At 46.4% G+C, this 23784-nt stretch overlaps 2 protein-coding genes across 5 annotated transcripts in view; both read left to right on the forward strand.

Annotated features, from left to right (window-relative positions):
• The first annotated feature begins 654 nt into the window (after positions 1 to 654).
• PRPSAP2 (phosphoribosyl pyrophosphate synthetase associated protein 2) lies at positions 655 to 15188 on the forward strand. 2 transcript variants are annotated; one of them, XM_069869766.1, is made up of 12 exons: positions 659 to 808; positions 3538 to 3657; positions 4235 to 4385; positions 5510 to 5562; positions 5684 to 5750; positions 6724 to 6896; positions 7786 to 7901; positions 11349 to 11404; positions 12347 to 12495; positions 13219 to 13289; positions 13935 to 14081; positions 14484 to 15188. In XM_069869766.1, exons 3-12 carry the CDS (start codon positions 4267 to 4269, stop codon positions 14640 to 14642), a joined length of 1110 nt encoding a protein of 369 aa, XP_069725867.1. In that variant the 5' UTR covers positions 659 to 808; positions 3538 to 3657; positions 4235 to 4266; the 3' UTR covers positions 14643 to 15188. The 2 variants fall into 2 exon arrangements, with proteins under 2 accessions (XP_069725868.1, XP_069725867.1); XM_069869767.1 differs by lacking the exon at positions 3538 to 3657 and having other exon boundaries at positions 655 to 808.
• Positions 15189 to 17707: 2519 nt separating this feature from the next.
• SLC5A10 (solute carrier family 5 member 10) overlaps positions 17708 to 23784 on the forward strand; it is a 40919-nt gene continuing 34842 nt past the window's right edge. Inside the window, exons 1-5 of one of the 3 annotated variants that reach the window (XM_069869995.1) lie at positions 17708 to 17925; positions 18562 to 18633; positions 19440 to 19544; positions 20236 to 20295; positions 20480 to 20584. In XM_069869995.1, coding sequence (XP_069726096.1) covers positions 17815 to 17925; positions 18562 to 18633; positions 19440 to 19544; positions 20236 to 20295; positions 20480 to 20584 — 453 coding nt within the window. In that variant the 5' untranslated portion in view covers positions 17708 to 17814. The remainder of the gene's footprint in view (positions 17926 to 18561; positions 18634 to 19439; positions 19545 to 20235; positions 20296 to 20479; positions 20585 to 23784) is intronic. The other 2 variants (XM_069869994.1, XM_069869996.1) reach the window with 2 other exon arrangements.

Consider the following 23784-nt stretch of genomic DNA (forward strand, 5'->3'; position numbering starts at 1 on the left):
CTCGATGATCTGGTGGGTCTTTTCCAACCTGGTGAATCTATGATTCTATGAATCTAGATGGGCTTTGAGGTCCCTTCCAACCCAAACTATTCTATTATTCTATTGTGTTAATGGTTGGACTGGACGATCTTACAGATCTTTACCAACCTTAATGACTCTATGATTCAATGTTTAACTGAACAGGCTGTGAGCATTGGGATTGTTCAGCCTGGAGAAGAGAAGGCTGCGGGGAGCCCTTAGAGCAGCTTCCAGTGCTGACAGGGGCTCCAGGAAAGCTGGGGAGGGGCTCTGGATCAGGGACGGGATGGGGGGAAATGGTTTTAAGGTGGAGGCTGAGATTCAGATGAGATTTAATATATAAAATTCTTCCTCCTTGGGTAACGCCCACACGGGGCTCCCTCCACCCGCAGCATCGGGGGGGGGGGGCAAGATGGCGGCGCCCCCTGCAGGCTGAGCGGTGGGTGTGGGGAGAAGGGGGCGTGGCTAAGAGAATGGGCGTGGCCTACTGGTGGGCGTGGCTTGAGGAGGGGCGTGCCCCGGCAATTGGCTGTGGTCGGAGAGGGGGCGTGGCTTTCCCGTTGGTGGGCGGGGCTTGGGGAGCGGCGCGGCCCGGCTATTGGGCGTGGCTGGGAGAAGGGGCGTGGCCTGGCGCGCGCCCCCCTCTCCTCCCTCCCTTCCTCGCGCGGCGCCGCCATCTTTGCAAGCGGGGAACCGGAGGGGTTGGTCTCCGCCGCCTCCGCCTCCCCCGCTCTCGCTCCCCTCCGGCCGCGCTGCCCTCTCCCGGCGCCCGGGGGGCCGCAGCCGGCAGGTAAGGCCTTCAGACCGGGGTGGGCGCGCCCGCCCGCTCGCAGCCGGCTGAGGGAGCGCAGGGCATCCCCGCCGCCTCAGGAAGGAGCTTCCCGCCCTCCCCTCAGGGCCCGGCGGGAGGCAGCCGCTCCCCTCTTTGGCTGCCCCTCTCCTTCCAGCCCTGGGGGGATTCTCGCCGCTCCCCGGCCCCGCAGGTGAAGGGGAGGAGGTGCTCGCCCTGCGAGTTGGGCAAAGGTCCTCGAGGACCGGGGTGCCTGGGACCCCAGGGCCTGTGAATCCCCGCTGGGGCAGCTGAGGGGCGGGACAGGCTGGTTTGGAGGTGGGGGAAGTGCCCCCTCCCCCCCCCCCCACGCCCTGGGGAGGGGGATGTGAGGGTGCAGTTTTCCTCCAGACCCGTGGGATCAGCTCTTCAGCGCCGTGTGTGATCCCAGGCGGCTCTTCGTGCCTCTCCTCCTTTCTGTGTGGAGATGCTCAAGGCGTGTGTAAAAGCATCGTGTGTATGCCGTGCAGTCATTGTTTGTGTTCATCGTGATATGTCCAGTTCTGGAATTCCCAACGTGAGAAGGATATGGAAATGTTGGTGTGACTCCAGAGGAGGCCGCGGAGATGATCCTAGGTCTGGACCACCTCTGCTGTGAGGACAGGCTGAGACAGTTGGGGTTATTCAGCCTGGAGAAGAGAAGGTTCTGGAGAGACCTTAGAGCAGCTTCCCAGTGCTGAAAGGGACTCCAGGAAAGCTGGGGAGGGACTTTTACAATGGTGTGGAGTGTGAGGGGGAATGGCTTTAAATTAGAAGGGGGAACGTTCAGATGAGATCTTAGGAAGAAGTTCTTCACAATGAAGTGGTGAGGCCCTGGCCCAGGTTGCCCAGAGCAGTGGTGGCTGCCCCATCCCTGGAGGTGTTCAAGACCAGATTGGATGGGGCTTTGAGCAACCTGATCCAGTGGGAGGTGTCCCTGCCTGTGACAGGGCTTTGGAGCTGGATGGGCTTTAAGGTCCTTTCCAACTCACCCCATCCTACATTTCTCTTTCTGTGTAATTACGCAGCCCAAAAGAAAGTGGTGGTGTTTGTAGGCTGCAGCCTGCTCCATGGTGTGTGTCGTTTCCCAAATCTGGTGCAGGCTTGGAAGATTCATTTGTCTGAAGCCAAAGGGTTGTGATCCCCTGTGCCCTTGTAGTCATGTCTTTACACAGCCAATAAAGTTTTGTGAGCTTGCTCTCATGTCAGCACCTCTTCAACGATTGATACGTTAATATTACTTGCCAAATGCAGCCTCCCTCCCCTTCACACACTTGTTGCTGCTGAAGTGCACCCACAAGAAAACCCTTGACCTATGGTTACGTGATAAACCATTCAGTGTTGCTTTTGAATACGTCAGCATCTTACTGTGGCCTAAAGTGCACGCTGAGCAATAATTGGGAGCCAGCAACTCTTGCCTTTCAGCAGATCTTTTAACTCTCCTAATTTCCCAGTTCCGTAGAGTGAAGGTAACGCAACAGGAATAACAGCTTCTAAACACCGTGTGAATATTTCAGTAAGATTGAAAGTTGTCTGTGTTGTCCCCGTTCAGTCATGCAAGCAGGATGCTATCAGGTACTGAGTCCTAAAAACATTTCCAGTACTTGCTTTGGGTTTCAGATGCATCTTTAACACTGTTATGAATGTTTGACAGGTGATGGCCATTAGTTTGCCCCTGGATGTTTCAGAGCATGAGTATGTACAGAACAAAGGAAGAATGCTAGCTAAGAAATAGCTTTTTAATTCTCCTTAGAACTTAGATTCTTGAGAACTTATTTTGGTAGGAATGTAGGAATATAGTTGAGCTTTAGACTGGGTGTCTCAAACCATGCTGCTTTCTAGTATTATTGTTTTCTAATCTTGTCTGAAAAGAAAGGCTGAAAGAGGTGAGGTCTCACATTGATGGTGTAGGGGCACATGTGGCTACAGGAGAGACAAAACATCGAGGTGTTGGAATTCTATTCCCAAAGCTGTTGCTACTTGTGCTCTCTTTCTGCACATTTTGAAAGTTTTGATGATACGGTGATTGAGTGTAGAACGATTGCTTCATGAAGATTTCTTGTTAGGAAGCTCCTGACTTCACTTTGGCTCATAATTGAATCGGGTACAGTTCCTGTGAGGAGGTCAACCTGAGCAAGAGTGTGTTTGATCGTGAAGGAGGGCTGAATGAGGTGCTTTCTAGAGCCATTCCTGTGAGTGTGAAAACTAATGTTTGTCTTTTAGATGCTGTTTTGGAGTACTTAATAGTTGCTAGACCACCACATCTTTGTGACAGATTACATGTGACTACTGGATAATTGTAGTTCTCAGCAGGGAGGTGTATGCCGGGAAAGAAGTTATTGATTTATCCTACCTTCTCTTTGCTTTGTTTCAAATTATTCTACTCGTATCTGATATTTTCTGTCCCCTACGTAATGCTAAAATGGATGATGGACTGGACAACTTACGCAGCAGAAAGGAAGTGCTGTAACCTTCCAGAACTGAATGCCACTTTGGTTTATCAGTTACTGCTGGTCAATTAGATTTTTTTTTTTCTTTCATTTGAATAAAATGTTATATTAGAAGAAGTCATGAAAACGTGATGTTACACGGAAAAATAAAGTATGAAGACGGGATCTCATCAAATCCATTGCAGGATTAGTGGTTTGTGCTTTTATTTTTTTGAAAAAATGTATAGATTTCCTTTTGATATTTTTCTCCTGTTTTCACAGGAGAGATATTAATATCAAAGAATGACAACAACTACTTCACCAAGTGGCTGCATTGTGCAAGAGGTCGTTATTTACAGCTACCGGCTTTATTGAGCTCTTCCTTACCCTTCATCCTTATTTGTAAGTTTATATTTTTTTGCAAAGTGGTAGAAGGATGAACAGGTGTGGAAATAGGCAGAGTTGGGACCCAGGAATTCTGTTTAGCACATTTCTACCTGTGGCTGGCTTTGTGATCTTGAAAATGTCAATAAACTTTGCTCAGTTTTAGAAAATGAACTGGACAAGCTGGTGGAAAAGAGAACCAGTGTTACTAAGTGACAGCCTGAGGAAAACATTTACAAGAAGAAAAAAGCCCTGTTGAAGTTACGAGGTTGTGGGGGGAGCCTTTGGGGGAAGCTCCAGGGAAACAATCTGCGGGAGAGGCTGTAAAGCTTGGGGCGTGAGAAGGGAGGCCAGGCCGGCTGAAGTCCCCTTCTCTGTGCCCATTCCTAGATGTGCTGTGTGAGGTCAGGAAACAGCATGACTTGTGGGTCACCGCGTTCTGGAACCTTGTATTCCTGGTACTGTTGAAGTGATGAGAACAGATACTAAGGATGCTGGAAGACAGGCTTATGGGAAACTCTTTACTTTCTAAACAGAGAAAATTTGCCTCTTTGTTTTTGTCACGTGGCTTCAACAGACCTCTGATCTCTTGCAGTCTTCTAGAAGTGGAAAAGCAACTTAGGTTTGATGTTTTGTGTGCCATCAACTGAAATTGGGGCCATCATGAATATAACCAAGGGTGGACTGGTGTTGTTTTCAGCTAATTCCAATTCGTCATGCATGGAACTGTCCAAGAGGATTGCCGAGTGAGTAAAATCTGCTGCAGGGCAGCTTTAGGATCTTGGTGGAACTTATTTTACTGAAAACTGATTTCTCTGCTTAAGGAAAGTTTACAGGGAAATCTGCTGCAGTTCGCAAGAACATCTGGTGTACAGATTTGTGCAGTGGATGTCAGTATTATCGATAACTTGTGTTTAAATTGTTTGATGGCAGGTTATGATTAGAAAACTAATGTTTGAGTACTACTAAATCACAGCAGAAGTTTTTATCATCTTACTTTCCTTGTATCAGAGTTTTTGTAGATGGCAAAGCTGCATCCATCCTCCTCACTATGTAGCTTAGATGGGAACATTCGTTCAGCTTTAAATGCATGAAGAGCTTCAGCAGAGCTTTTGTTACTTCAGTAAACTTAAACTATGCTGCTGTAACAGTATTGGGATGCGTAACAGTACCAGGAGTTTTGCACAGGATGGGTTTCCACCTGAGACTGTGGTACCCACAGTTACATGGAGATGGGAGGAGAAAGTACGAGTGCACAGAGCTTCAGTTACACCTGGCAAGGACTTGGGAAGAAGTGCATGCGTACTCGATTGTCTCTTTTTTTTAGTGATGGGGCTCTGTGCTAATGCTGAAGTGAAATAAATATGGAAGACATTAGCCTTCCATTATTAATCAAGTAGAGCTCGCTGATGTTTCCTGTTCACTCTAAGTTGACATTTTGCCTATAGAGATGAAGGACTTAACAGCAGTTTTTTAAGCACTGTGCCTGTGTATGATGCCAGGTATATATGCGTACATATAGTGGCACCTTATATAGAATGTATATAGAAATATATATTACAAGTAAGAAATTGCTACATGATTGAGTAATTGAACATTATTTTTTTCCACTGCTTGTTCTTCTGAACTTGAGTTGAAAGTGAGTTTAGCTTAGCCTGCAGCGCAGCTTCTAGAAATTGTAGTTGCTTTGTTAACAGATTTCCACTATAATTACTGGTTTTATGGTGTGGGATTTTCTTTTCTTGTTTGTTTTTTTTTCTCCTGTGAGGTATAGCTTTTTCAGTAACAGTTGCATTGTATGGGCTTTGCATTTGTTTTGTCCTTCACTCTCCCATATTGACTTCTACTTTATTTTTTTCTGCTTCTGCAGGCGCTTGGGAGTTGAGATGGGGAAGGTTCAGGTTTATCAGGAACCAAACAGAGGTGAGCAGTTAATTGGCAAATCTGGAAGTTTACCTGACTATGGTGTGCACATACTGACTTCCCTTCCCTTAGACTATTGAGCTTTGCTGTTGCAAATATTACATATTTCTCTTCTTGGCAGAAACAAGAGTGCAGATTCAGGAGTCTGTGCGAGGAAAGGATGTATTTATCATCCAAACAGTTTCAAAGTGAGTAACTGTTTAAAGACGCCACGCTAGCATTTTGATGTAGACTGTCTGTGCAGATGTTTAAATTTTTCTTCACACTTCATGTATGTGATTCAGTAAAATAAGCTTAAATTAACTAGATAGAGGCTTCTCTGTGCTTTTGTTGTTGTTATTGGGCATTCTTTGATACGTGCACAAAGACTTTGGTATAAGCTGACTGCTGTTTTTTTCATTTTCAGTGAATATGTCAATGAAACTTTCCCCTGGTGTCTGCGTTCTTGCACTAAGTGCATTCTTTTGCTTATGTCATTCGCTTTAACTTCTTCTGTTTTCAGCTACCCCATCTCCAGCACAAGGTTCTAGATGTAGGAGGAGCATTTACTAGGTGATGTGTCCATGATCCAGGAAACTTTTGATGCAAAACAAACCTTACAAATGCCAAGGCATTTTTTCTTATGGAAAAAAAAAAGGAAAATATCTCAGTTCATGACCAGTTCTCATCTGAAAAAATATCTTAATGCTTTTATTTGTAGCAGAAAATAGAAAGCGATTGTTATTAGCCTGCAGTTGGCTTGAACAGTAGAATAATATATTGTAAAATCTGAAACTTTATTTTAAAAAGCATATATATATTGAAAAACATATTTATTTTGTTTTGTGCACAGTAGAAAGAGATGTTGAAGGTAAATTATGGAGTGCTTTGTTACAGCAATGTGCTGTATTACTAGAAGCCTGAAAATGGAGTTACAAAAACTGCTGAATTGCCCAAAATAGCCAAGTGGAAAAAACAATGAAGTGTACTTCTAATGAAGAGTGAAAATGCTGGGTCCAGGGCAGTTGCCATTCTGGATTCAGCTGGATTCTCAGTGCAGGTTGTTCAGTCACTGTATTCTCTGCTCCCTTGCAGTGCTGTTTCTGGAGCGGGTGTAGATACTGTGCTGAATTTAGGGTTTTTATGCACCAGATACAGAACTACAGATGCTTCTCGTTCCAGGGATGTGAATACCACCATCATGGAACTCCTGATCATGGTGTACGCCTGTAAAACCTCCTGTGCCAAAAGCATTATTGGAGTGATTCCTTACTTCCCGTACAGCAAACAGTGCAAGATGAGGAAAAGGGGCTCCATTGTCTCTAAATTACTGGCTTCAATGATGTGCAAAGCTGGTAAGAACACAGCTGGTTAGGAAATAATCAGGGCAACTGTGCGCAAGTTGGGACTTAAACTCAGCAGTTATTTTTAAATTTTCATGAATTTAAAACTCGCATAGAAAGGAGAATGTAATTAGAAGTGCTTCCAAATGATGAGTTTGGAAAAACCCCAAACTTGTAGCAGCCATTTTATGCTGTGTCCTACTGAGCTGGCAGGATGAGTGCTTGACTCTGCTGCTTTGGGCTGTGGTATCGATCTCATACTATTTTTTGCCTTTCTAACACTCTCAAACGGTTGTGCAGTGTCATTTCTAGGCTGTTTTTCACCTGTTGGAGGAATGCGCTTTGTATGCTTTACATTTCAGATGATGTTGAAGAAAGATTGATTTTTCACGGCCTTCAAAGCATTTTCTGCTTCTTTCCTTTTGCTGCTGTCCCTGGGAAAAAAGGGCTTTTAAACACAGTGTGAGCAGCTTTCTTGTTTTCAGAGAAGAATTTCAGTGATGAGGATTTGGGCCCATTTTTCAGGAGTTTAGAACTCTTAATGATAGCTGTGCCATGGTCTTGCTGTGCGCCATAGGATAATTTATCTTAGCAGTGTGTCCACTTTGTCATATGTTGAATGGAGAAGGATCTCACTGGCCTCAGTGTGGCACTGCTGAGTCATTTATGTAGGATGTTCTGAGGAGCTTTTAAACAGGACACTGCAGAAACCTTGGTACGAGGGAGGTAGATAATGTGCTGCGGACCTTCAGAGTTTGGTGTTCTTGTTCTGATGCAGCTTACGGATTTTATTCGGGACAAACTTAGCAATGCTTACTAGAGAAATAAAGAGTGTGTCTGTTCTGTGTCACATTTCTTGATGTGCTTCTCATTATGGCCTTCTATTTTATTTTTTTTAAAGGACTAACTCATCTCATTACCATGGATTTACACCAGAAGGAAATACAGGGCTTCTTCAATATCCCAGTTGATAACTTGAGAGCATCACCCTTTTTACTACAGTACATTCAGGAAGAGGTGAGGAAGTCCTGCTCTTACAGTTATTTATTTAACAAATTAAAATTATTTTTTTTTGTCATGTCTCAGGGCTTCCGAAACAAATTCCTCTGAAAAGACTTAATTCTTCAAACAGAATTTTATGGGGGAACGCTCACATCGGAACTGGGAGTGGTGTTGGGGCAGTTCTTTTCTTCCCCATCGGCTTAAATTTTGCTTTCATGAAGAGCTGCTGTTTTCTTATCCATGCAGTGATGCTGTTCTGTCTTCTTAGGTATATTCCCCTAATGATTACTAACAAAATGAGGATTTTCTTGCTCTTGATATCCTCTTTCTGATTTCCAGTTCCCTTGACATTAATAGGCTGGACTGCATGTGTAGCTGTAGTTTATATTGCTTATGAAAACACTTTGAAAGTTAAACTGTAAACTGCAAGAGTGCCTATTGATTGTACTTTGAAACTAAGAAAGAGCAGATGACTTCTGGTGTGGAAATCTTCACCTGCTGTTTGCTCAGCATGTCTTGACTTGAGGAGCTTAACTTCTGATGTTCTGTGTATCCATTTCTCCATCTTATTTTTAAAAGTGCTTTAAGAGGTGCTGCTGGTAGATTCATAGACACACATTGTGCAAACGATAATTGTAGGTGTAAGATGTGTATTATGCCTCTGACTAAGGATAATTTGGAATAAAGCAAATGCTTTCTTCCTGGTGAGAGAAAAGGTTTAGCTCACTTTTACTTTTGAATCCAAGTGATTTCTTTTTGTAGAGATATAAATGCCTCAGTGTGAAAAAACACCAAACCTCAAAACAAACCATCATGATTTTGTTATGACAGTGTTAAAATCTGTTGGGGTAATTGTACCCATTGTTATCGTTTCATTTGGTAACAGTCGGAACAAAACTATGGGCTCTGGCTTTTCTGCAGTCATTCATCTTGCTTACCAGGAAAGAAGCATTGCAAACTGTAAGCACTTCACAAGATAAAGAAGAAAAAGTGAAAACCAAACATGTGAACACAAGACAAGTTATGCCTTTGTGTTGCTCGAACATATGGGTTATGGTCAATAACAAGATTGTGTTCCTGGTTCAGTCTTGAAGCAGGTTTTGGTACATGAGCTCTTACTGGGTTACAAAGAGTTGTTGCAGGTTTGAGTCTGGCACTGTTGTGCAGTCTGATAAATGAGCATTTGCAGAGATCTGAAGTGTGTGTAGAGAGGTCTTGAAAGATACTTTCAGTTTTTCATGGCTGCGTCCCTCTGTCCACGAGGTGACTTGCTAAAACGAGTTGATGGAATGTACTGATCCCATGGGATCTGTATCGGCAGGTCCCTTGCCCAGCCAGGGTAGCTCCAGTGGCTTTTCTGAACGTTTCCACCCAGTGCTATGCAAAAGTGTGTTTAGTATTCGCCTCAAGTTCCTGGTGGGAGCAGCTTACTCTGTATCCTACGCTGGGAATGCCAAAGCACAAGAAGGGTTTCAAATGGGAGTTGTGATGGGGTGTATGGAGTAGCATGGGTCCAGCTTGGTGAGAATGGAGCATTTACCTGAAAGTTCAGAGAACGAGTGCTTGTAATTGTTCCCTGACAGGAATTTATGTGTAAGTATGAAGAGAATAGCATGGTATTTTGAGATGAAGACAGTCTGGTCATTGAAATTAGTGTGGTATAAAAATGGGGTGATTTTCCTTTGTGTACTTAGCAGATGTTCAGTACTCGGTGTCTTCTCTTTCCTGTGCGTACGTGTTAATCTTAGTGTGATATAGCTGTTCCTTATGAGGAGCTGTTGATGTCTGCTGTCTTTTAGATGACATTTCTGGATTTCTGACTTCACTTTTAAAGAGCTGAGAGCAGATTTGATAATTTGGCAGGGGAAAATTGAGGCTGTGATGTCTGAACAAGATCAAAGCCTTTATTATGTCAAGTGACAGGCCCTGCCTTGTCCATACCTTCCGTCATGTTAATCTTTGTAGCCTGTTGTATAACTTAAGTGTTTGTAAAGGACAGAACATGCTGAATTCCCAGTATTACAGGTGGAGTTAGAAGCATTGCAGATTATTAATGTTGCCTGACATATGCTCAGAAAAGCTCTTGTTTTCAGTTGGTTGGGCCCATGCCCAAATTCAGAACTTCACGTTTTCTTTCCCATGCCTGTTGTATTTGGGAAATACTCAGCCAGTATGGTTTTTATGTTTGGGGAAGAACTTACCTTGCTTATATTTAGGAAAAGCCCAAGTGTTTCTGTGCTCTGGAGCTGGTATTTGACATCTGATAGCAAAGCAATGAGCTCCAGGTCAGGGTATCGTCCCTCCCAATTTGTGTAATTACGACCGTAACAAATCACTTTGCCGGTATGTAGGAGTCTTCCATCCTATAGTGCTGGAGGTCTGAGGATTGGATCTGTAGGACTTTGCTTGCTGTTGCAGCTGCGAGTGGCTGTGGAATATCGTTACGACAACCGAGGGAAGGATGGACAGATTCTGTGTGTGCCACCCTCCAGGGCAGGCAGGTCATCCCAGCGCAGTGCAGTGAAGCAAAATGTTGAGGTTGCAAGGAAGGGAGTAAGAGGAGATGTTAGGGGGAGCCCAGATTGCTGCTGTTGGGAAAGAGGACTGGAAACGCAAATGGTGGAATGCTTTAGAAATTAGACAAGGAGAGATGTGGAGTCCCCATTTGCAGGGAAGATAGAGACAAGGATAGAAAACTTGTGAGAGGTGGCGATTACAGTGCTGACTGAACAAAGAGAAGGAGGCTGGAGTGAAAAGCTAGTGAGAATGAAGCAGGGCAGGGGCCACAAGCTTTGGAGAAGACTGTGCTTATGAAGACTGATGTACCCATCAGACCTTGGGATGAAACCCGGCCTCCTTGGCCTGACCATTTTACTGCTGTTGGCACTTTAGCAGCATCCTCTGGTCTGCGTGGAACACAACGTGCAGCAGTGTGAGACTGACTCCAGGATAATGCAGCACATGTTGTTCCTTATGATAGTCCGGATAAAGAATGAGTGTGATGTAATGAGTGTTACTTTTTTGGTGGTACTCTGAAAAATGACCCTAAAACTAGAAGTTGATGAATTGCTATGTTTTCACCTGATTATAGACTGCCATGTGCATGCACAAGACAATTTAAGTTGAACAGGAAACTTCGATTTCAATGGATTCCTCTTTCTTTTAACACTTGTCCATGTTGCCCTGATGTTCTTCTAAAGCAGTTGTTTTCCTGTAATCTGTAACATGATGTGGTGTGTATGAAAGGTACAGTTTTAAGTTAGTATCTGAATTTTCTAAATAACTATTTTTGCTGAGCTCTGAACTCTGATCATTTACCATGGATTCATGAAGTTGCTTTATTATGCTAGGTAAAATGTTTGATGCTTAAATTTCTTCTGGCAAAATAAAGCTCTGTAATTCTTACTGATTTTAAAATTGTCTGAAGATGTGAAGTGGACATTGCTCTCTCATTTACTACAGATACCAGACTACAGGAATGCTGTAATTGTGGCCAAATCACCTGCATCTGCAAAGAGGTGGGTATGATCTGCTCTCTTGCGTTAGAGCAGGAACTCGCTGTCGTGATTTTGTTCTTGGGATCACCCGAAGGGCAGGTATCCAATAATTAGAAGGTGCAGCCCTCAAATCTCTACCTCTTACGGTTTGTCAGCAGCTTTGCATCATTGCTGAGATTATAATAAATCTCAGAGTTAAAAAACCTGAAGGATGAGGTAAATCAATACAGTGCTTAGGATGAAGGAGGTATTTAATCATATTATATTTGTGTGCATTTACATTATGAATTTCCTGCTATAAATGAAGAAAAATGGCAGGAAGCATAATGCCACTAATCCAGAGTAATTGCTTTAACATGCTCATAACTTAGAGCCTGGTTGGTCAGCCCCTCCATACAGATGGCTCGCTATCTAGCACAGTGAAACAGGAGATGGGGTTTGAGATGTGTGGCTTCAGTTGTGAAGCCCTTGTTGGCTGAACGATCGTTCTTAATCCATGAATCTTCTCTGTTGACTCCTCCTAAACTGTTTGGAATTACGCTGCTCTGAGCAAGTGGTGTAGGAATTAGAAGATGGTTTAAGAGATACCAGATATGCTGTGGTGACTGTGGTCACTGTTAGATGAGACCTGCTCATGGAATCTCAGGAATGCTGAAGGCTAGGACGTGTTTTTTTGACTGTTGGGCAAAACAGAGGAGAGTTAATTGGAATTATGGGACTTGCAGCATTTATCTGGTTGCTTCAAGGCCAGTGTGGGTACTTCCATGGTAATGCTGATTCTCACACCTGGTGAAAAGATGTGAAGGGACAAGGGGTTTCTTCCAAGTGTTTTCTTAAAATTTTAGGTTCATTCTAGTTTTCCTCTGAAACTGTAGAAATAAAATGGAAATAGGTTAGCATTGTATTTATTCAAATTATTTTATATTTAATGTATTTCTGTTGTTTTTAACCCTTTCCCTACAGGGCACAATCATTTGCTGAGCGGTTACGGTTGGGAATTGCTGTGATTCACGGGGAAGCCCAAGATGCCGAGTCCGACATGGTGGATGGTCGACATTCACCACCTACAGCAAAGAATGTTGCTGCTATTCATCCCAGTTTGGAGATACCCAGTAAGTAAGTTTGTGCGTGAAAGTGTTCACCTCTTGTTTCTTATGGCTTTGGGAGGTGAGGCTGGCAGTGAGGGATTGTCAAAAAGCCGGGATTCTTTAGTTTTCTTGATAGGGGGAATAAGGATTCCTTTTCAGTGCTCTTTGTCTGTGGTTTTAGTGCTGGGCTGTATGTGAGGTTTGTGCCCTCTGCTATTCAAAATGCCCCTGGCAGAGAGGCCTTACTTTTTGCCATTTACTTTTACTGTTGGAATTTTTCTTGGATACAGAGCTCATCAGCTGAGCTGACACTGGGTTTGTGTGTAGCTGCCTAATGTCATGAGCCTCAACAGAATGACCTTGCAGAATGAGGATGGGATCTGTAGCTGCGCGAGCAGAACTTCATTGCATAAACCCAGCTTGGATCGTAGAAACATGGTTGAACTGGTGGTGTCTGCAAGCCACTCTATTCGCTGTACTAAAATTAAGGATTAATTGAATGGCTTAAGAATCTGGGTGTAAATTGATGTAGTTAATACTTTGGCTAAGCTTAAAAAAGATCATTCATATATTAAAATATTGCTGTTTTTCCCCAGTAATGCTGTGATGGTTGAAATAGCTGTTGTACTTCTCCCTGTAACAGAGGTGACCCAGACAAAGCAGGTGTTTCCATGCTTGGTCAGTTGTATAAACTTTCTCTTTCTTTTCTCCTTTCTACCCATTTAAAAAAAATTTGCTGTTAATCAGTGCTGATTCCCAAGGAAAAGCCACCCATCACAGTTGTTGGAGATGTGGGAGGAAGAATAGCTATCATTGTGGTAAGTAATGACATAGCTTTTGATAAATTATATCAAATATGTTAAAGTTGCAGAAATGAAGCAGATGTTCTGCTGTATCAGCAGTTGAACTTTGAGCTTTTGATACTGCGGTTTTTACACCACGAGGCAGTATTCTGCACACTTACTGAAGCTGATTGTGAACTATGAAGCGATCCACACTGAAAAACAGCATTTGGACCTTGTTTCTATGAATAGAGCAGGTAAATTTCTGAAAAGTGCTTGCCTGAAGGTGAGGAGCTTTGGGTGGTGCTTATATATCAGCATCAGAGGAGGGGAAAATCACCATGCTCCTGTTCTGTGACTTTAGAAATGCTGGTAAAGCAGATACAGTGCAGCCTTGTGGTTTCTCTGAAGCAGAGTGTAATCTCTGGGCTTGTCATGGGAAAGAGCAGTTTTCTGTTAGTTGGCTTGGCTTTTCTCTCTTCCCATCATGGAGCGATTCCTCTGCCCTTGGTGCCGCAGTAGTTTTAGGTGCTGTCTGCAGAACAGCATCAACGCAAATGTCTGTTTGGCATTGGTTGTGGACTGTTCCATGTGACACAGGTGTGATGTGGATTTGGCTGTGCTGCGTTGGTCTCTGAGGACATGGTGAATTGTCACTTTGACTGGATCTTGTTTTGACAGGATGACATCATAGATGACGTTGACAGCTTCCTTGCTGCAGCTGAGACCCTCAAGGAGAGGGGAGCTTACAAGATCTTTGTAATGGCCACACATGGCCTCTTATCCTCAGATGCTCCCAGACTGATAGAGGAATCTGCAATCGATGAAGTAAGCGTGGAGCCTGAATTTCTCATCAAATGGGTTTGGGTTTTTTAAACAAGCAGTTTTCTCCTGACTTGATTATTAAAATATACTGGCATTAAGGAGTCAGCTGGGAAGGTCCCTTGGTTCAAGCTTTCTTACCAAGTAACTGTATCCTAGCATCTACACGTCCTTAAACTGTAGCAGTGGGAAGCCAGGAGAGCAGTGAGAAGATGACTGCGAGTATTAGCAGACTTAACCTTTAGTGTGGGGGATACTTTCATGCCTTTGTTTGGACCTGCGTAGCAGAATGGTAGGGAAGAAGGACGGTGCCATTAGCAACCATGGATACGTGGATGTTGCCTTTTGCAGTTCTGATATGGGAGGTGGAAACCTTAGCAGAGCTTCGATTCTTTTTTCTTTCTGTAGGTGGTGGTTACAAATACAATTCCACATGAAATACAGAAACTCCAGTGCCCTAAAATCAAGACTGTGGATATCAGCATGATCCTCTCAGAAGCCATTCGCAGGATCCACAATGGGGAGTCCATGTCGTACCTTTTCAGAAATATAGGACTGGATGATTAATGCCTTTTATTCTCCAGAAACACCCCAGGCCAAACTGGAAGCGAACAGATAATGAGCTGTGAAGCATTGTGCTTACCTGAATATTTCTATTGAGCCACTTCTTGTTTTCTCTTGGTTAAAGTATTGAGGTAGAACAGTTTTTAAGAGCTGTTTTGTTTTTTGGTTTTGTTTTTTTTTTTTCTTTGCAAGGTTCTTTTTGGGTGGGTTGGGTGGGAAATAAACATTTTACAGAAACCTGTTGGAGTTGCTTTTAGGTTAGTTGCACTATCTACATGACAGAAAAAACCCACAAGGCACTTGAGGCAAGGATTTGGCTTCTAAACTAAGCATTCCTTTTCCAAAGCTGCTTGCTACAAGTGCTTTAAAAGATAATAAAATGAAGTGACTGTATAATATTTGCATTTTGAAAGCCAAAAAGGTTGTACTGTTGTATGCAGTTAAGTGATTTTGTAGGAGTGCTTTTATAGAAAAGCATATGAAATATGCACCTGTATTTATTTTCTGCGACAAAGAATAAAGACTTGTTTTGTGTGAGCTTTCTAAAAATGTCCACGTACAGTCACTTGTCTCTTAAACTGTGTCCCCTAGAGAGGATTTGTGGCTATTACCTTACAGAAAGAAATCAAAAGGAGGTTCGATTCTTGCATGTTGATTTGTTTCTTTGGAATATGAACAGGATCTGGCTTCTTGGCAGTAAGGAGAGTAACCTGTGGTGTGCTTGTCATGGTGAAACACCTGCAGGCCAGGAGGAGAGGCTTGCTTTTGTTTTTCAGCTCTTGTCCTGCTGAGGAGCCCTGTAAAAGGCAAAGCACAACCTTTCATCATCCAGTTGCAGGTGCTGTTTGTCACAGATGTGTTTGGATTGGTTGTGATTTGGCAGCTGTGGCTCACTTCCAGTGCGCTGCTTGGCTTCAGGGAATGTGAGAGGGAGCTAAGTCTGTGGCTGGATGTCAGGGAACAACAGGGATTTGGGAATGCTGTGAGGGGCAGAGTTTCCAGCTGGTAAAATCCAAATCAGCTCATGTGTTTTCAGAGGTTTGTAACCTGGCCTGAATGCGTGGATGGGCTGAAAAATACGGCCGTGGTGCAAAGCTTAGCTTGTTTGGGTTTGTTTCCCAGCCATCCTTAGGTTATGTGTGTGTGGAATGGCTGGCCAGCTGCCACACTGAGCTGCCAGTCTTGGAGATGAGGAGCTTGTGGCCTGTTGCAGAGAAAATGGTGGTGGAATTAATGAGCATTGAGGGGTTGTTTGGGTCAGTCTCTCTCAATCAGAATGCCCTGCAAGCGAGCATAAATATTTTGGCACATCAAGAACCAGAAGTGACAATTAACCTTTGTTGACACCATTTCACTCTGCTTCAGACAAATGTACAGGTGCTTTGGAAGGTTGATTTGCTTTTAAGGATAAAAGCTGGTTTTTCTTTTCCTTCCCTCCTCTGTCTTGGCTCAGCACTGGGGACACTGAGGGGCCTGGGTTGTGGCTGGGAGTCCCTGGTACTTCTCGATCTACAGTCCTTGCTGGTGCATGCAGCACATCAGATGATGATTTTATTCAAGCAGCTGCACATTTCTGTTCAGATAATGCTGCTCTTCACTCTGTGAGCTGATTTTTTGTGAGGTTATTCTGTTTGATCTTGGCAGTCCTGTCCAGAGAGGCATGTTCTGTCTGTGGAATGACAAAAAGCAAGGCTGTGCTTGGTTATACTTTAATGATGGCAGGTTATTAAACAGTTTGGTGGTGTTAACGGATACACCAAGCTGATGTATTAACGCTTGTATGTACTTTGAGTGTGTTAATGGAGGTTAAATTCCAGCTGAGCAGTGAGGGGGAACGTAAGTTGCTCTCACAAACGTGCAGAACCACTCCTGGGTGCCTCAGCGGCTGCTTCAAAGAAAGGAGAAACGCTGACCTGTCTCAGCGATGGGCACATTGGTTGCAGTGTATTTTATTAGTGAGACCTTGTGGTGGGTAGTTGGGCAGCGTGCTGCTGCTTGAAAGGGAGCCAGCCAAGCGTCCAGTGCAGCAAACGGTATCGTTACCCAGTACCCCAGACCATCACATGCCGAGAGGGATTCCTGTGGCTGTTTTGGGTCGGCCTTTAGTGGAACAGCTTCATCTCTGTGAGCGCTGTTGCTGCTCGGCCCTTGCTGCTCTGCTGAGGGCTCCACTTAAGATGTTCATCTGACTCCTGCATTTGATCTTAGATTTAGAATGTAGGAAGCCCCCAGCTTTGCCTTGTCCTGTGCAGTTATTGTATTGATTAGGACTTAAGAATTTGTATTTTGAGACTGCATTGCTGTTCCTCTGTTTTTTTGTAGTATTGGCGTGGCTGGAAGGAAGCAAAGCACATGCGAATTCCCAGACATTTTTCAGACCTCTTTCATGGCAGTATAAACTGCAGAGCTACCTGATCTCTAGGTGCAAAAATACCAGACACCAGAAGTGCCAGCTGTTCTTGGAAGTGTTTTCCCTGGGATCCTTCAAATCATGGAAGGGTTTGGATTGGAAGGGGCCTTTAAATCCCACTGAATTCCACCCCCCTGTGCAGTAGGCAGGGACACCTCCCACTGGATCAGGGGCTTGAAGCCCCATCCAACCTGGCCTTGAACACCTCCAGGGATGGGGCAGCCACCACTGCTCTGGGCAACCTGGGCCAGGGCCTCATCGCCCTCATTGTGAAGAACTTCTTAAGATCTGATCTAAATGTTCATCCTTACAATTTGAAGCCATTCCCCCTCATCCTGTCACTCCAGGCCCTTGTAAAAAGTCCCTCCCCAGCTGGACCTGGTTTGCTCCAGCTTTCCTGGAGCCCCTTTCAGTACTGGAAGTTTCTCTAAGGCCTTCTCCAGGCTGAACAACCCCAACTCTCTCAGCCTGTCCTCTTATGGGAGGTGCTCCAGCCCTTGAATCATCTTTGTGTCCCCTGGATCCGTGTCTTTCGTGTGCTGTGGTGTAAAGAACACTTGAAAAGCCCCACTTTATTCAGCAATTTCTACAGCAGTGAAATAGAAGATGACTGGAAGTGTTTGAGGCCAGGCTGGATGGGGCCTTGAGCACCCTGATCCAGTGGGAGGGGTCCCTGCCTGTGGCTGGTTTAATGATAACTGTGAGTTACTGATTCAGTGACTGTGTGGGGCTCTTGCCGAGGATGAAGAAGAAAGCAGAGGAACGATGGAGGGCAATTCCACTGCTGCAGCCTTCACCCCCTTGCAGCAGTTCAGTGTTGCTGACCTTGTGGTTGTAGTGATTTATTTCTCCTTAAATGTTGCAGTGGGAATATGGGTAAGAGTATTTCTCTTGTTCCCTTTCTGCTGGCTTTTTTTACTGGGCTGGCTTTTCGGCATGGAATATCTTGAAAGCCTCTGTTATTTTCCTGTTGTAGTTTGTCTATCGTGCTGCATTTGCTCTGTTCTTTTGTACAACCCGCCCTTGTAAAGGCTTCTGGAGCCTGGTGGCATCAACCACGGCACGGAGGTCTCCCTGGTCTCCAGTCTGGTGGCCCTAAGCAATCTGCCATTTGTCTATTAAAGGGTGTTGAGACAAACGCCCTGCTAAACAGAAAAAGCCCTCGGCTATCTTGGTTTCAAACAAAGCCTCTCCAAAACCTTCTGCCTTGCAGAAAAACCATAACTGGAGCTGGGCCCGATTAGCCAGCCCGTCTGCTCCGGATGGCGCTGGGACGAGTGCATCCTCCGTGCTTCCCTCTCTCTAGGTGCCTCCTTTGCTATTTGTGGCTCCAGGTACTCGGGGTACAGCCATGGTTTCGTGTAATTAAGCTTGAATTGCAGAGCTCCTATTAATTATCTGGAGTCTCCTGCCTCGTGGCTTCTTGTCTGGGAGCCTTGGTTCTTGGTTTCCTGGTGTCTTGTCTAGGTTTGTAGGGAAAGGGTGCTCAGCGCTGGTCTTTTCTCCTCCCAGTCTTCATGCAGGGTGAACAGGAACACTGTCAGTGGCTATTTCCTCGCTGGGCGAGACATGGCGTGGTGGCCAGTAAGTAGAGATCTCCGTCCCTCTTGTGTCACCTTGGTCAGCTGGGACATTCAGCACCATTCCCCTTCCCACCAAGTTCCTTCTCTGTGCCCCTTTCTCCACCCCCTGCTCACACTGTCCCTGCTCTGTACACCACCTCCTGCCAGGATTTGTGTCCTCTGAGCCGCTTTCCCCTCTCACTGCTGGAGCCACCCAGCTTGTTGGGTCTCCTTGTAGGCTGCTTGGCTGGAAGAGGGGTCGTTGGAGTCAAACATCTCTCTCCACTGGCCCTGTGTGCTCCTGGTGGCTCTGACAAGACGTGGGGGTCCCAAGCTTCTTTCTTCCCTCGTATTTCAGTAGGATCTTGACAAAACTGGCTGTAGATCCTTCCCCTGTCTGGCACTGCCTGCTTGCATGAGGCCACATCTGGGTGGGCTGCGTGGCCACCATGGCAAATGCAGCCACACGTGGCTTCTCCTCATCCTTCTGAAGACAAAATCCATCCAAAACCCACTGGGGATGCCCAGATGAGCTGAATGCACAGGAGCGCCTGTTGATGAGGCTCATGGCGACCTGGATTGGAGTCTGTTAGGACTTTTTCTTGCTCTATAAGTACCGTCCTTCATCTTACACTGTGTAGCCTTGTCCACACTTTGCTTTTAGAAGTTGCTGGGAGGCCTGTGCTCTGCTGCTCCCGCTCAGACGTTAGTTTTGCCTCTTTCTCCTACTGAGTTGTCCCCTTGGGGCTGCGCTGCTGGGGAAGCACCAAAGCTGGTCCAGCTGGCATGACTGCCGTGCCAAGCAGCATCTCCTCTGCTCCTCTGCAGATCGGTGCCTCGCTCTTTGCCAGCAGTGAAGGCTCAGGGCTCTTCATCGGGCTCGCCGGGACTGGTGCTGCCGGGGGAATCGCAGTCACCGGCTTCGAGTGGAATGTAAGAAACATGTCACGTTGCTAAGAGACTGAGTTCCTGGAGCTGTGTAGCAGCAGGTGGCTCATTTCACAGCAGCTTCATGCAACGTCTCAAAAGGCATTGGAAGAGTCATGCGGGAGGGGTAATTAATGCAACCCTGCTAATTTCAGCTTCTCCAGTTCATGTCTAGCGCACATACAGTGAGTCTGGAGTCAACTCAAGCCCACGTGCTCAGGGAAAAGGACACCGCAGTGCAGAGCTTTCTAGTCCAGCTGAATAGGTCACTCATTCCCTGCTTCTCCGCCTGTCACTTCCAAAGTCCTTAGGTTCTGCAGGAAAATACAGCATTTCATAGGATCATGGAATAGTTTGGTCTGGAAGGGACCTTAAGGATCACCCAGTTCCATTCCTCCTGCCATGGGCAGGGACACCTCCCACTAGAGCTTGCTTGGTGCTCAAGGAGTTAGTGGGAAACATCTGGGTAGGGGCTGAAGGGCTGAGGGGAGTGGGATTCTGCTGGTGGGAGTTTCAGGAGAACCTGCACCGTGACACTGTGCCCCCACACCTGCCGTTTGGGGCTGTCAATGTGCACTGGAGGGTCAACAGGGATGGGGCAGGAGTGGTGGATGGGTCTGGCATTGCAACTGCTTTTGAGCTGCATCAGGATTTGTGGTTTTTTTTCTGGCTGTGTCATGTTCCTCCTTCCCAACAGGCGACTTACGCTCTTCTGGCGCTGGCCTGGGTGTTCGTGCCAGTCTACATCTCCTCTGGGGTACGTAGAGATGCCCTGAGTCTGCCGTGGGGAGCGTGGCCTCAGCAGGTCCCCTGCAACCATGGTGTCCTTTGAGATTTATAAGCCCTGCTTTGGGAGTTCAGCTGTCCCCTTGCCTTTCCTGGGCTCCTCCATGGAGGAGAGCACCTGGACAGGGCAGCGATCCCTCTGTTTCGCTCTCCAGATTGTCACGATGCCCGAGTATCTCCAGCGAAGGTTTGGAGGGGAGAGGATCCGGATGTACCTCTCCAGCCTGTCGCTCCTGCTCTCCATCTTCACCAAAATCTCTGTGAGTAGCTCCTGCTTGACTCTGTAACAAATCCATGACTGATTTCCAGCAAGTGAAGGGTTATTTTGGGGCACAAACCTGATGGAACATGCTCAGAGGCTGCATGTCATCCCTGGCTTTTCCTCCGTGCTCTGGAAGCAATGCTTTCCAGCACTGCCCAAAGGACCCTTGGAAATGAATCAGGCAATGCTTTTGTTGCTTTAGGGCAAGGGTTAGGGTTTTCAGAGGAGAGGAAGTCTTGCTGTGCCTCTAAGATACCCAAGCACCTACAGAAAAAAATTGATTTTCAGGGATGTTTTAACCCCATTTTGCCCCATTCACAGTTCCCTGTGTGCAGCCCCTGCTGCTTGCTAGGTAACCACGGGAAGAGTTTATCCCAGGCAAAACAGCTGAAGAGCCTGTGACACGAGGCTTAGGGCAAGGAGAAAGTCGGGCACAGACAGCCCCGAGGGGCTGGAGACAGTGAGGCTTGAGATCAAGAGCAAACAGCTCAGAAGTGATCAGGAGAACACGCTGGAGGGAGGGATCCTGCACTGCTGCTTGGATGGAGCAGGTGGATCTGACCCAGGCTCTGCTGGGGCTTCTGCATTTTCATAGAAAAGACCTTTGATATCGTCCAGTCCAGCCATCCCTGTCCACTGCTAAACCACCCCTGAACACCTCATCTGCCTGGCTTTTAAACCTCTCCAGGGATGGGGACTCCCTGGGCAGTGGTGCCAGTGCTGAGAACCCTTTCAGAGAAGAAACTTTTCCTGATATCCAATCTAAACCTCCCCTGGCTGTTTCATCTCGTCCTATTGCTTATTACTTGGGAGAAGAGACCAACACACGCCTCGCCACAACCAGGCAGCGAAAAGCAAACTGCTTTTGCAGGAGGACAGAAGCCACGTGCTCCTGCAGGTGCGTGGCTGCCAGGTGTTGGCAGGGCAGGAGGGCCAAGCGCCTTTCCCCACGGCGAGGCGCTCAGCGCCTGCCTCTGTGCTCGCCAGCTCCCTGCTTCAAAGCAGCAGCTTGGCAGGATGCAGCATCACTCCCTGCACGGCCCTTCTGCATCTTCCCCGGTGGCTTTGCAGCCCCGGGCTGAGCTGTGGGGGATCCCAAGGGTCTCCCTGGCTGTACCGGGAGGACGGAGCAGGCTGCAAACAGGCCTCTCTGCACACACCCATCAGTGCTTCATGGAAAGGGAGAGGCTGTCTCTGCCTCAGACAGACCTCAGTGCTGTGAGGTGCGATGTCTCTGGCTCCAGGAGACCCCCATCTCCTTCCCATGAGCTGATCTTTGACCTTGGGCTTACAAGGCAGGTTGCAGGAGGTTGCAATCCTTCCCATCTTCCTGCTGAGCTTTCACTGTGCTGATGACTTCATTGGTGCTGCTTCCACCTCTATTTCCTTCCTTTAAACCTGTTTCTCATCATGCTGGAGGGCATTCTTCCCAGAAAACCGATGTTCTTTATACCCTTATCATTCATGCTGTTGAAAATCCTATGGCGTTTTTCCTGCAATCAGCTTGATGGCTCCTGGAGCACCAGTTGGGTTTACAAGTTTGGGCAGTGACACTGTGATTATTCCCTAATTGTCCTAATGTCCAGTAAATTATTGCCACTTATTGCCCTCCTGTGTGCGGCTCAGGAGACACCTCTCCCTTGCTCCCGACAAAGAGCAAGGAGGAGCTCAAGGGAGGTGCTGGAGAACCCAGTTCTCTGGTCCCTGGGATCTGCTGGCATCTAAAAGGAAAGGCTGGAAGATGGGAGTTCTAGTGAGGCAGTTTGTCCTTGCTGGTCTGAAGTTGAAGAAAGAAATCACTGGTAGTTTGAGGGCTGGTCTCCTTTTGGACTGTTACAGATGTCCCCTGTTCTCTTACCAAACAGTCCACGTTGGGATGTGCTCGGTGCCTTTGGTTTCCAGTCTCTCTCTGGTTTTACCCAGAGGGGATGGATGTCATAGAACCACAGAATGGTTTGGGTTGGAAGGGACCTCAAAGTCCATCCAGTTCCACCCCTGCCATGGGCAGGGACACCTCCCACTGGATCAGAGGCTCCAAGCCCCATCCAACCTGGCCTTGAACACCTCCAGGGATGGAGCAGCCACCACTGCTCTGGGCAACGTGTTCCAGGGCCTCAGTCCTACAAGTTCATCCTTAGAAGACCGTTGTGGTGTCACCCCTTGCTTAACACCTGATGAACCTGTAGATGACCTCTGTGCAGTGCCTGCCCCAGTAGGAACCTCTGAGGTTCTCCTGGCCCTTCTCAGCACAACCTTGTGTTTGGAGCCTGGTGGACACTCCCAAACGCCTCTTCCTGTGCCTTTTCTCTGCCAGCACTGTAGTTTCTTTGGTCTGTTGAGTTTTCTCTGTTCTCTGAGTCACACAGGATGCAAGAGAAGAGGATCGGCTTAATAAGGGGATTATTGTGGCTCCACTCATGGTAAATGTCACAAATCAATGGTTGCTTCCAGCAGCGGGTTGGGATGAATGTCTGTGGCTACATGGGGTGTTGCCAAACTGGCCCAATGACCCGTCCCCGGTGGTGACCACAGTGGGGAGTGTGGGAGGAGAGTGCGAAACTCGGGGCAATTAGGCAGTGCTGCTGCCTGGCAGGGGTTTCCGTTGGTCCTCATCGGGGCTTGCCTCAAAGCCCAGGATTAGCCGGGCTTTTCCGGCCTCTTCTCCCTGCAGACACTGGCTTTGTGGATGGATCCCTCCTCTATGTTCTGCTGAGCTGCAACACTGCATCGCTGCTGCTCCTGTGGATCTTTATTGGAGCAGGATCAATGAAAGTCCCTTCTCTCCAGGAATTTACCCTTTGGTGGACCCCAACCTTCTGTGTTTCACTGCAAGGCAGCCAAAGTCCAGCTGAGAGGTGGTGTCTCGCCTGGCTAGGAACTCATGGAGGGTCGCATAGGCATCCTGGCCTTGGTGAAGACTGCCTGGAAAACCTTCTGTACCCTGGGTAACTTGTTCTGCTTTGGCTTTGGCTTCATTGATTGTTAAATCCAAGCTGTCTTTAACACCAGTTTTCATTGGGAAGGCATTAAACGTGTTGGGTAAGAACGAGTTTCCAAGTGAGGTCACCGGTGGAGGCAGGGATCTTGCTGGATTATGAGGTCTGACTTCAAAGGCTTCTCCTCTGCTTTCACAGTTGAAAGGACTTGTTTTATGAATAGGTCATGCTTGGCTTTAATTAGCTTGTTTTTGTGTTTGGG

Source organism: Phaenicophaeus curvirostris, chromosome 16 (genome assembly GCF_032191515.1).
Source record: "Phaenicophaeus curvirostris isolate KB17595 chromosome 16, BPBGC_Pcur_1.0, whole genome shotgun sequence".
In the NCBI taxonomy this organism is placed as follows: Eukaryota; Metazoa; Chordata; class Aves; order Cuculiformes; family Cuculidae; genus Phaenicophaeus; species Phaenicophaeus curvirostris.